Here is a 13355-nt window from a genome sequence, read left to right on the forward strand (position 1 = left end):
CAGATCCTTCTGACTTCAGGGCTGGTGTTCTATCCACTGCACCATCTAGCTATCCCTCAGCAGATATTTCTTAAGTGCTTATGAGGTACCAGGCTTTGAATCTGGACATGGAATTAGAGGCAGCTAAAGGAACAGTGGATAGAGCACTGGACTTAGAGTCAGGAAGACCCAAGTTCAAATCCAACTTCAGACCCTTATTAATTATGGACATGTCAACAGTTAGCCATAACTTTATGAAACTTATGTGAAAACATTTAATAAATAAGTTTGTTTCAAGAAAAATGAAGATGCATGTGAAACCCATCTGTATAGAAGTTTGCGAGCTTATGACAGCAGGACAAAAGAAGGAAGGAGATACCAGAATTTCCACCCCAAGGTGTATGGCATGGGAGGGAAAATGTGCTGTAAAGTTGGGAAAAGGACAAAATCCCTCTCAAAGCGGAGGAACAAGGTAACACAAAAGCCACATTCTTTTCCTTTGGGAACTGTTAGACCATGAGGATATTATGGCCTATTTATCTCAAGGGTTCCAACCACACAAGCCAGTACATACTGTCTGGCTTGATTCTCAAGGACACACAAGCAGTCCATTTTGGGATGCAAACATCAAATTTTCTCAGTTTGGGTGTGGTGAGGTTCATCCCTTGACACATTCAGAACCTCCTACATATCTGGGTCCAGTGTTTCTGGAAAATATGGCAATTCAGAAAGACAAATTCAGTACCCTTTTAACCTTAATAGACCTTGACATCCTCTGGGCAAATCATTTAACAGCTGTCTGCCTCAGTTTCTTCAAGTAAAGTGAGGATAATAATAGCACCTATTCTCCATAAGAGTGTTTAGATAGTATCTGGCATATGGAAGGTGCTATATAAATTTTGATTTGATGTAATTGTACTATTGGCTAGCCTATGTAGACAATTGGCTAGCCTTCATAGACTATATATCCATCTTTTCCACAAGAATAATATGAGAGGTTTTATAAACTATGTTTTGCTTTGTTAAAATCTAAAAGACCTTTTTTTAGAATTTTTCTTAAGTCTGCCCCTCTTTTAAAAATAAGAAAAGGAAATGAGATTAATTTGGTACAAATTGTTTTTTTTTTCTTTTTTTTTTTTCATTTAAAATTTCAACTTTAAAAATATCCTGATGTACATGATATACTTTCTTCCTTTGAACTTTTCTTGCAGCAAAAGAAAAAAAGTTAGGAAATGTAATAAATAGTGTATGCTACATTCTACATCTGTAATGCTTCCATGTTTCTGCTAAGAGGAAGAATATGTCTTACATCCTTGGTTCTGTGGAGTATTCTTTGCAACTAAGAGGAATTTGGTTGTTTTTTAGGGTTATTTTGATTGTCATTATCATAGTCCTTTCGTATAGCCTGTTCTTCATCCTTTCCATGGCTTCTAGTTCCATGACAACTCAATTCTGCCCCATACCCTACACTGGTTACACTTTTTTGCTCCTTTTCCCATCTTGATCTTTTGGTCAACCTGTTCAACTCTATACTCTTATTATGAATCTTGTCCTGCCAAGATTCAGCATTAGATCATTCCCTTCATCTTCTGCCTTTGCTCCAACTCATGAGCAAACAAAGCTGGAGAAAAATCACAAAATCATATTGTTTAGATTCAGTACAAATATATGTTATATAATTTTAGCTGAGCCCTCACTGTGGTAAGTTCCCTCATTATCTCACTTTCCCAGTCACCACAATAGCTATCTTATCTTACTCTCCTTCTTACCAACCCTCCTCAGCTAAGAGCCTTATCTACTGTTTCACCAAAGAATTAAGACTGTTTATTGAGAGTTCACTCTTCTCCCCTCCTCATTTCACATTACCCAGATGCCTTCTGCCTCTGTTCCCTCCATTCCTGTCTTATATAATAAAGTGGCCCTTTGAGAAAATGTGGTCTCCTTTTCTGGATCTTCCTCCAAGTCATTCTCCCTAAGGGTAGATATTCCCTAGAGCTTTGTTTTGCGCCCATTTCTTTTCGATGTTTTACTTGATTATCTCATTAATTCTCATAGATTCAATGATCATCTGTGTATTGTCAATTCTCAGGTTTACTTATCTAGATCTAATCTCTCTCTTCCCTGTATAACGGCCTCTTGGACACCTTGAAATTGGATTATCTCACAGACATCTGAAATTCAACATGTCTGAAACTAAACTCATTTTCTTTATCCCCAAAACTGAACTTCCCTGATAATTCTCTAGAAATTACCATATTCCAAGTCATTCAGATTTAATATGTATGTATCTTGCTGGTGGAGTTGTGAAAGAATCCAGCCATTCTGGAGAGCAATTTGGAACTATGCCCCAAAGTTATCAAAGTGTGCATACCCTTTGACCCAGCAGTATTACTACTGGGCTTATATCCCAAAGAAATACTAAAGAGCAGAAAGAGACATATATGTGCCAAAATGTTTGTGGCAGCTCTTTTTGTTGTAGCTAGAAACTGGAAGATGAATGGATGTCCATCAGTTGGAGAATGGTTGGGTAAATTGTGGTATATGAAGGTTATGGAATATTATTGCTCTGTAAGAAATGACCAGCAGGAGGAATACAGAGAGGCTTGGAGAGACTTACATCAACTGATGCTGAGTGAAATGAGCAGAACCAGAAGATTGTTGTACACTTCAACAACAATACTGTATGAGGATATATTCTGATGGAAGTGGAAATCTTCAACATAAAGAAGATCCAACTCACTTCCAGTTGATCAATGATGGACAGAGGTAGCTACACCCAGAGAAGGAACACTGGGAAGTGAATGTAAATTGTTAGCACTAATGTCTGTCTGCCCAGGTTACATGTACCTTCGGAATCTAATGCTTATTGTGCAACAAGAAAATGGTATTTACACACATATATTGTATCTAGGTTATATTGTAACACATGTAAAATGTATGGGATTGCCTGTCATCTAGGGGAGGGAGTAGAGGGAGGGGGGGATAATTTGGAAAAATGAATACAAGGGATAATATTATAAAAAAAATAAAAAATAATAAAAAAAAAATAAAATAAAATGTATGTATCATCCTTAACCACTCACTCACTCTCATGCTCCAGATCCCTCATGTATTGCCAAGTACTGCTAGTTTTAGCTTTATAATATATCTTAGATGTCTGCTTCTCTCATCTGACACTGGTGAAGGCCTTTATCATCTCACACATTTTGTCGGCTCATTTCAGTTATGTATGACTCTTTGTGATGCCATTTGAGCATTTCTTGGCAAAGATATTAGAGTGGTTTGACATTTCTGTCTATAGATTATTCTCCAACTCATTTTACAGATGAGGAAACTGAAACAAACAGGATTAAGTGAGTTGCCCAGAGTTCATATATGAGGCTGGATGTCTTCTGACTCCAGGTTCAGCACTCTGTCTAGCTGCCCAACTTCACACTTAGACTGTTGGGTTTAACCTGCTGGTTCATCTCCTTGTCTCAGATGTCTTCTGGTCCATCCTTCACTTAATTTTCAAATTTATCTTCCTGAAGTACAGATCTGACCACAGTATCCTTCTCTTCAATAAACTTCAGTGACTTCCCATCACTTCTAGGACCAAATGTAAAATCATCTGTTAGGAAAAAAAAGTCCTTCATAACTTTTCCTCCTCCCACCTTACCAATCTCCTCATGCCTTACTCACCCCTATGCACCCTATGATTCAGTGACACTTGGCCTCTTTTCTCTTTCTCACATTAGATACTTCATCTCTAGACTCCAGGCACTCTTTTTTTTTTTTTTTTAATACTATATTCTGATATCTAGAATTATCTTCTTTCTTACTTCTACCTCCTGATTTCTCTGACTTCCCTCAAGTCTCACTGAAAATCCTAACTTTTAAAAGAAACCTCTCTTGATATTCCTTAATTCTGATACCTTCCCTTTGTCAATTGTCTCAAATTTATCCTATATCCACTTTGATTGTACATAGTTGTTTGCATATTGTTTCCCTCACTACTAGAATCTGAACTCCTTTAGAGCAGGGTCTGTCTTTCTTTGTGGCCCCAATGCTTAACGCAGTATAATAATTCCATTATTTTCACATATAATATATTTAGCTGTTCTCTAATTGATGAATACTTTGTTTTCAATTTTTTGTTACCATAATATGTCGAAAATATTTTGTTATATATGGGACCTTCCTTTTTGTTTTTTATCTTCTTGGAGTATATACTCAGTAGTGGGATCACTGAGTCAAAAGCTATTTTTGCTGCACACCAAAAAAAAAGTTTAAAAAAATTGATTTTTCTTGCATATTTCCAAATTACTTTCCAGAATATTCAGAAAATTCAGAGTTCCATAAATTTTAAATTTGTGACTTCATATAACTCTTTCAATATTGCCTATTTCCATATTTTATCATCGTTGAGAATTTGATAAGTATGAGCTGAAACATTAAAACTATTTTATTTTCATTCCTCTTAATTTTGCTAACTTGGAACACTTTTTTTCACTTTTCATTTTGAATTTATTCTTTTGAAATCTATTTGTATACTTTGACCATTTAATTATTAAGGAATAGAACTGATTCTTATATATTTGTATCAAATCTCTATGTATCAGACTTTTATTAGAGATATTTGGTGCAAAGATTATTTTCCTCTAGTGACAATTTCCCTTCTTATACTAGTTTCATTGATTTTGTTCATTAAAAACTTTTTTCACGTTATGTAAATGAAATTCTCTTTTATCTTTTATGATTATGGCATGTCAAACCACCATCACCATCATCATGATCACTATCTGCTATCAGATCCCATTGAAGACAACTCAAGATCCTGACCAAGTATCTTAGGAATACCAATTCTTCCTGCCATTATTCTGAGAAAGCAGCCCCTATGAGATGCAGCCTGGCAACTGCTCCTCCAGGTGCTACAGCCCCAGCAACTGAAGACTCAAAAAGGAAAGTTCTTGATACCAAAGTTCTTGGTATTGTCAGATGGCTCAACTTCAGAAACAGATAATTTTATCAGAGTAAATGAAATTAAATTAGCATCTTTTTGGTGGCTTTGAGCTGAAACCTCCTATACATGCTACTTCTCCTATTAGGATGTAAGCTTTTCACGAGCAGAAACTGCATTTTCTGTTTGTATCTTTAACATTTAGCCGAATGATTTGCTTACAGTAAAAATGTGTAATAAATTTTTTTTCAATGCATTTATTCTCTTCATTTTTCCATTCATTCATTCATTCACTGACTTTGTTCCTTTCTTGGTTAGGAATTTTACCCCTAATCATAGATTTGAAAGATTTAATCTACCTGTTTTTATGATGAGAACGTTTATATTTAAGTTGTATATCAGTTTATAGCTTATTGTGATATAAATGTAAATGTCAATCTATTTTTTGCCAAGATGCTCTACAGTTTTCCTAGAAACACCTGTCAGAGAATAGTACTCCTCTATAGTTCATATTCTTAGGTTTATCATACATTAGTCTTTAGTGTTTAATAGTCTTATTAATCTAATCTGTTCAACTGATCTATTTTTTTTTAAGTAGTGTCAAATAGTTTAGATGATTAAATATTTTCTTTTATGATCAAATAAGCTAATGATTTGCTTATTTTAATGTTCTTTTTAAAAATATTAGTTTCATTTATTATTTGTCTTTGTTCTCAAATTTATTTTCTTTTTTATTTATGGAATTCCTACTTTTGCGCTTATTTTGATATTTTAATTTTGTTGATTTTCATATTCTTTGCTCTATATATTGGTCTATTATCAGTAAATATTTGATTTGCATACCTATTTTTATAACTATATATATACCCAAGGTCATGTAAAATTTCTTGCATGAATAGGAATCATGGGTAGAAAAAATTTAGGAAGCCCTATTTTAAAGTATCCACTTCTAGGTCTTGTGTGATTCTAATTGTGACTCTGCTGAATTTGAATTGTTGTTTCTTTCTTTCTCTTTCTTTTTTGTCTTCTTTTCTTTCTTTTTTCTTTCTCTCTTTCTTTCTTTTTCTCTTTTTCTCTGTCTCTTTCTTTCCTTCCTTTCTTCCTTCCATCTTTCCTCATAGCATCTCCTTTAGATTGTGATTGGTGGATTTTTTTTCCTTATGTCTACAATGTTCTTTAATTATTTCTTGTATTGTATCAAGATTCTTTTTTTAATTGTAGCTTTCAATTATTTCAATTATTCATGTTTTCTTATCTATATATATTCTCCAGATCTGTTATTTTTTTTTAATGAGATATCTCATATTCTCTTCTGTTTTTTCATTCTTTTAATTTTGTTGTGTTATTTCTTGGTCTCCTATAACTTCACTGGTTTCCCCTTGTCCAGTTCTAGTTTTCAAGCATTCATTTTCTTTCTTAAGATTCTGGATTTCCTTTTTAAACTGGTTGACTATCTTTTAATAATCTTCCTGTTTTTCTTGGATTGTTCTTATTTTATTTTATTTTATTTTATTTTTTTTAGTTTCTCTTCCATATCTCCTATTTGAATTTTAAAGTCTTTTTTGAGTTCTATGAATTTTTTTTAATATAAGTACTTTGAATTCTTTTTGTGTAGGTGACCATTTAACAATATTCTTTGGTGTAGGAAAGGCTTTTTTTACTTCACTTTTCTCCTGTGAAGATGAACCTCAATATTCCTTATTCCCTATTCCCATAGTAACTCTCTGTGGTTGGGTTCTTTCTCCTTTGCCTGCTTGTTTTTTTTTTTTTTTTTTTTTTTTTTTTTTAAGTAGCAGATTGTTGGTGTCATCATCTCTTGGGGAATGGAGAATAGTACTTCTGATTTCAGGTCTTCAGTTCTCCCCTCTGATCTGGAATCCCAAACCAAGAATTCTGTCCTATAAGTGACCCAGCCAGCAGCATCCTTGCCTCTCTGTTGCTGCACTCACCTGGTCTGGCTGGTTATTTCTTGCCAAATGCCATATCTTAGCAGCATAACTGGGTCTGGCATTCTTTATCAGCAGAAGTTTTCTCTAGTCTTCCTGGACTTAGACATTGGATTTCTCACACTGTCTGGAAAGGGAAAATTCTTGTGGCTGGGGTTGAGGCTACCTCAGAACCAGCTGGTACAAGGACCTGCCACTTACTGTTTCATTGAAGTAGCCTGGAGGTGTTTACATCTCATACAGGCCAGACTTTATCTTTCTTTAGACTCCTGTTGTACAGGAGGACCACTGTTCTGTCCCAATTTTATTTTTAAAATCCTGTACTATCTCAGAGACTCAATTCTGTCTTGTTTATGAGGGAAATCTGGAGAGTTTGGAATTTTCTGACCTACTCCATCACATTTCCAGAGTCCTCTGTACATTTCCTTTGTCTTTTCTTCTCTTCTACCCTTTCCTTGCCTAGACCCCCTCCTTCATTATATTTCTATTTTCTATTATTTTAATTTATTATTATTTTTACAACTTTCCTTATTTGGTTTAGATACAAATAAAATTAAGCAATTTCTTGCTCTATTTCATCTTTATGTTTCAATAAAATTGCCCTGTGGCATCTCAGTTATATGATATCATTATCTCTCTCCTCACATATCTTTTTTTAGGACAGTTACTTTATGGTTGTTTGTTTTAATACCAAAGTTCATAGATGGTTTCTTTTTGTTTCTTCATTTACTCTGATAGTTTCTTCTTCCCCTTTCATGGTCTCCAAACCTGTTTGCCTTTACTTTGTTCCTTTTGGTTTATTGTGTTTTCCTTTTGAAGTCTCCCTATTCCAGTTTTCTTAGTAGGAATGCTGGGAAGTCATTAATTATATTAAAAAAATTTTTCCCTCAATAGGATTGCACTCAACTATGCAGTATATTCCTCTGTGATACTGAGTAGAGGTTTCATGGCATGTGTTCTCTCTCTTCCTAGTATAACAATTTAAAAACTAGAACCATGCCTAAGGGGCTGACACATAGTGCCTGCTTCCTTCACTACTAAGAAGTCCATTTACTCTAGAACTACAAACAGTTCATGCTAGAGTTAGTCTTGGGAAGAATGTTCTCTTAACAAGTAAATCTATGCACCTTTAATACTTTTTTGGCTTAATATATTTAACTCTCTAAGGAAGAATTACTTCTAACTTGGGTTTTAATTTATGTCTCAGGTCTAAGAGCAGGAGAGTAGAAAAGCACTAAATTTACAGTGTGAATCAAGTATTAAATAGATATTTATGTACTTTCACAAAATAAATGCAAATAGACACAAAAGATTCCTAGCACACATTAATAAAACTTAAACAATCAATAACATAACTTATTATGACTGTTGAAATCTGCTAGGAGTCTATCATAAATGTTAGAACATAAAACTAGCAGTGGGTAGAGCTATCAAATAGGTATTCAATTAAAAAAAAATTAAAAAATTGTATGCTGTGATGCACATTCAGGCTCCATCAGTTCTTTCTTTGAGGGTGGATAGCATTTTTCCTTCAAACTTATCTTGGATCTTTGTGTAGTTGCTGTTATTTCAGTTGATCATTGTACAATATTGTTGTCACTGTGTGCAGTGTTTTCTGCTATGCTCTTTTATGATAAACTGTATCATATTTTGGAATTATCCTTCTGCTAGTGGTCATCTTTTCCACGATTCTTTGGAGTTTCTTTGGTGATGTCTCCCCTTTGATACCAGTGAACTCACAGCAAAGGACAAAGGAACACTAAATTTCTTGAATGCTGGAGGTGTTCAGAATTCTCTGGACATGTCCATCTTGGGGTCAAAACTTATTTACCTGAAATAAGGAAAAAAGCAACTGACACCTCAGGACCAGGATTACCTGCAAGACATTGGCCAGTTGCCATATACGTAGGGCCACATAATAGCCACTCTCTGTGGGAAGTTCTGGGGCTTCAAGATGCTACCTGGAAGGTTGAAGGAAAAGAGTACAAGGGTAAGAACCACTGAGGCATCAACTTTTCCTACTCAGCAACTAATAAAAATATTGTCCCTCAGTACTGAGTTATAGCCACAAGTGGAAAAGGAAGCTCTGTTTATGCTTTTTTCAAACTCTGTTTAGATTGGTTATTTACAGTATGGCACAAACGGAAACACATTTTTTTTTTTTATATGACTTATTTCCATATACATCATAAACATATACATGGATATACATATAATATATACAAAATGTGTATACACACCCACACATATATAATGCTATTTATGTTCAATACTTCAAAACCCCCCATGATTTTATAGGTTTGGAAGCTACTCCATTAGTGATGATTGTAAACCTTCCATGTAGGTGTACTTCAATACATTTTATGTCCAAAACTAATGCTATATGTTATCACCTGGTGATCAATTTTGTGGTTATCGGCTTTTTCATACTTTCCATACTATGTCTGGAAGACAGATTCACAGTTAAGGGCCTTGCTTATACTTGAAGCCTTCTCAACATAACAGGACCTGTCAAATCTTGTATAATTGGCAAAGCCTTTGAGGACTCAGGATCATCTTCATAGCACAATGAGGCTTTTCAAAGAAGTTCTCACATTTTAGAAGAAAAGAAAGCATAACTGCTTGTTTGTTTGATTCAGTAATCAGTAACTACCTCTTTGTTATGTTTTCTGTTTTACTTTAGCTGCTAGTCAAGGTCACATAGAATGTTTGCAGTGGCTGATTGAAATGGGAGCTGATATTAATATTACCAACAAAGATGGGGAGACTGCAGCTGACACAGCTAAGAAGTATTCAAGACCACTTATTTTATATAAATTTTTTCCTCTAAATTTTATATTTGTTCTCCTATGTACTCTTCAAAGCTAACAGATAACTTGTTCTAAAAAGAATGAAAGACTATTAAGCTAATATACTTAAAGCTCTTTAGCAACCTTACAAGGCTAATTCTTCTTTTCCTTCTCCTTCTAACCACTCTTTCCCCTCTTCTCTACCTCCTCCTTTTTTTTTTTTCTTTCCCTCTTCCTCCTCCTAATTCTTTCCAAATCAGTTATTTTCTAATGTGAAGGGATGTTGGTATGAAAAAGTTATATACACTTTGTTTGAGGTATATTTTTATACTTGAATTTGGATTTAAGTGCATTTGAAGTTTAGAGAATTAACCAATAAAACTACACTTTGAATTGTCAAAAAGCAAAGAGGTTTGCAAAGCTACCTAGATATCTTCCTTTGCTCCCCTGCTTAACTGCATCCTTTTTACCACTTCATGTTGGAATTGGATAGAGCTAACCTGGCAAAAACAGGATACTAGTTTACATAAAGCTATACTCTCTCACCAAACTCCCTCTCTTCTCCTTTCTGTCTTATATCTTTCCTTGAGGAAAGAGAAGTAACTAAATGCTTTGTTATGGAAGGCCTTTCCTTTCCTTTTTTTTTTTTTTTGTGGAACTGAAGAAATGGTGATAACAAAGAATTTAGAATACAAATTACATGATGGGATCTAAAATTTGAAGGTGAGATTTACCCTTTGCACCTGTACTGCAATGATAAGTCTTATTAATTAATTAATTAATAAGACTTATTAATTATTTATTAATCATGAATCAATACAATTAATATTATTGATTAAGCATTGTGTTAATATAATTTAATATATTCACTATTATATATTTATAATTATATATTATTTAATATATTTGATAACAATATTATTAATAATGATGCAAATGAACACTATTAATTAAATTATCAATTATTAATAACAAGCAAAATACTACAGTAATAAGCCTTCAGGAGATAGCTTAATGTTTCTGCTATAACAGTTGATCTTTAAAAAAGCTTTAGATTAAAAAGGGTAAGATAATTATGCACTAGAGTAGATTCTTACGCCTTGGCATTTAATACATATATTTTTCTCTTCTTTTCAAAAATAATTTGGAAACTTGCATCTGTCATCTTTGATTAAGGGGAATTAAATTGAGCTGGTAATCTGGAGGTAAAATACTAAAATATTTAACCTTGGAAGCAACTCCCTTTCCTTTTGATTTCTTTTATGAAGTCAGTCATATCACATTCCTTTTTCAAGGTTATAATAGTCATATTAGTCAAAATCAAAGAGGCAGAAAGCAGATGGTGGGTACTCCTAATCACAAATAACCCTCACCTGTTTAATCTTCCTTTCCTTTACAATACAAATAATTAGATGCTGTCCTTTTGACCTAACAGCAAAATTCTCTAAATGCAGCTGAGTGAAAAAATGAACATAACCACCAAAAACCTTTTGAAAATTAAGACCCATAAGCTCATAATAGAAAATAAAGGAAATTGAACTGTTGGGACAAAGTTGAAAAGATCTAAATCGAACATCAATTGTAGGAAGTGGCTTTGTGAAAAAGTTCTTGGCTAGGATGAATACCTAAGTCTTAATACAGCTGACTCAGTAAGCTTCATTACTCCCTAAGAGTTAGCTTTCCTACATTTTTAATCCCCCAAAGCATTACTCTGGTGAGTGATGAAGTGCTGAATGATGTTTTTGATAGAGAAAAACTAAAGAACTGATCTCTGAGGCAAGCAGGGAGAAAGCACTGATAAAAATCAGTTTAGTTCCATGGTCCCACTCTCTAGGGCCATTATCTAGTCTGAAATCCAAGTTATGTCAAACCCTTGAGACCCACCTTCTGTAGAGGGCTTAGATAGTCTCACCTTACCATGTCCTGTCAGGAATCCTAGTCATGTCAATGAGGTTAAATTTTCCCTATGAAATAAAATTGTAAGCCATCCTCTGGCTGTTCTGCTCCATGGTGTCTTTCTCCTTACCTCTCTTTCCCCATGCAAGTGGTGTCACCTCTAATGCCACTATGCTTCCCAACCCCTAACTCTTTTGGGGTGCTGAGACACTTTCAGGATTTAACCTGCCAACTAAAGGCATGCCCCAGCCTCAAGGGGTGCTCCTTCTCTACTGGGTAATTGTAATTCTACTGAGGAACTTGTCTTTCATATCCTCTCCCATTCTACCATTCCCAGTGTCTATTTTAACCCTCCATTTTGTTTGTAACCTATTCCTTTAAATAAATCTACCTTTTGCCAAAGGGACTGGCCAATGTGAATTCTTCACATGATGAAACTTTGTCATCATTTGCCAAATCCTACATCATAGATCACATCAATGAGGACCCAACTTTGTGTAAGTGACATTGATCTTAATAGAAGCTATTGGTTAGTCTGATCTGTGGCTTATTATGGCTAGTTTGAAAAAAACTTAAGGAAACTACATTTTTATAATTGCTTCAGTTATTTTAGCTGAAAGCAAGCAACATTATAGTGACTGATGTTCATTTATTAGTTATCCACATACGGGGAACTATACTCACTCCAACTCCTACCCCCCTCTATTATAGAGATATTACAAATAAAGAACCACATCCTAAATAATGTTTCCCTATTTTCATCTTTTCATTCACACACTACATATATACGCATATTTATATAATAAGGGACTATATTCTTAAGTCTTTTCTAACCTAAACATGTTTAAATTCAGCTAATCTCCAATCTTTGTATGACTTTTTTCCCCTACATGTTGAATAAAGATTCTATAAGTGAATAATTCTCATTTATGGGGGGAAAGGAAAACTAATAAAAACATTTATTTATATCTTGTGATTAGAGTATTAGAATATTCTTTCCCAGTGATCATTGTGTCTATAAAACTGTGGAAACAGTATTTGACCTTTGTATCTTATAATTTTATGCTATCACCTGATCCACTTCAAATTGTCATTGATTGTTATACTTTATCTTTGATATTCATTTTTGATTGATTTCCTGGTAGGTAGTCATTAGGAGAACCTAAATTTTGTGTAGTTAATTGTATAGTGCACTTACTAGAACAAGTTAGTAGTTCTTAATATGATGAGTTTGAACCATATCAGCTTATGATATTCAAACATATATCTCACATCAGTTTGTGATACACATTCACCTCATTTTAAAATTAAATTAAAATTTTTTTGGTCTCCAGGTTTGCCCATTTGTCAGCAGTGTCACTTTTAACAGGGTTACAGAAATATGAAATTGAAGATCATACTGAAATTGATGACCAAGATGTGAAGTTTTTTAAAAGACATGGTGTTGAAGGAAGCACTGATGCAAAGAATGAGTTATCTCAGAGTGAAACGGAAAAAACAGATGCACGAAGTGAGCCTGCTTTCTTTTATCAAAACCTTTTGTTATCATCAGTATTATTAGCCTTGAAGAAGTACTATATCAAGGTCTTTTTTGTCTCTAATGTAACTGTGTTCTGCAAAGATTTTGACATGATTCTAAGGAAATCACAGTTCAACCAAATTAAAAAAAAAAGTATTTTGTACCTTCTGGATGCAATGCACTGTTTTTGGTGCTTTGGGAAAAATACAAAGATGAATAAGGCAGAGGGACCATTATTCAAGTTTTTGAGGGGAAATACATAAACATCCATTCATTCAGTAAACTTT

At 34.0% G+C, this 13355-nt stretch overlaps 1 protein-coding gene across 8 annotated transcripts in view; it reads left to right on the forward strand.

Moving 5' to 3' along the window:
- ANKRD42 (ankyrin repeat domain 42) overlaps positions 1 to 13355 on the forward strand; it is a 108189-nt gene that overhangs the window by 67220 nt on the left and 27614 nt on the right. For 6 of the 8 annotated variants that reach the window (XM_074304574.1, XM_074304576.1, XM_074304577.1 and 3 more), the window contains 2 exons: positions 9548 to 9653; positions 12884 to 13059. The exons of 1 other annotated variant lie outside the window; for it this stretch is intronic. In XM_074304574.1, the coding sequence (XP_074160675.1) occupies positions 9548 to 9653; positions 12884 to 13059 (282 nt within the window). Of the gene's footprint in view, positions 1 to 4770; positions 5175 to 9547; positions 9654 to 12883; positions 13060 to 13355 lie in introns of those variants that run through there. One more of the 8 variants, XM_074304581.1, reaches the window with a different exon arrangement.

The sequence above is a fragment of the Sminthopsis crassicaudata genome, chromosome 3 (assembly GCF_048593235.1).
Source record: "Sminthopsis crassicaudata isolate SCR6 chromosome 3, ASM4859323v1, whole genome shotgun sequence".
NCBI classification, from domain to species: Eukaryota; Metazoa; Chordata; class Mammalia; order Dasyuromorphia; family Dasyuridae; genus Sminthopsis; species Sminthopsis crassicaudata.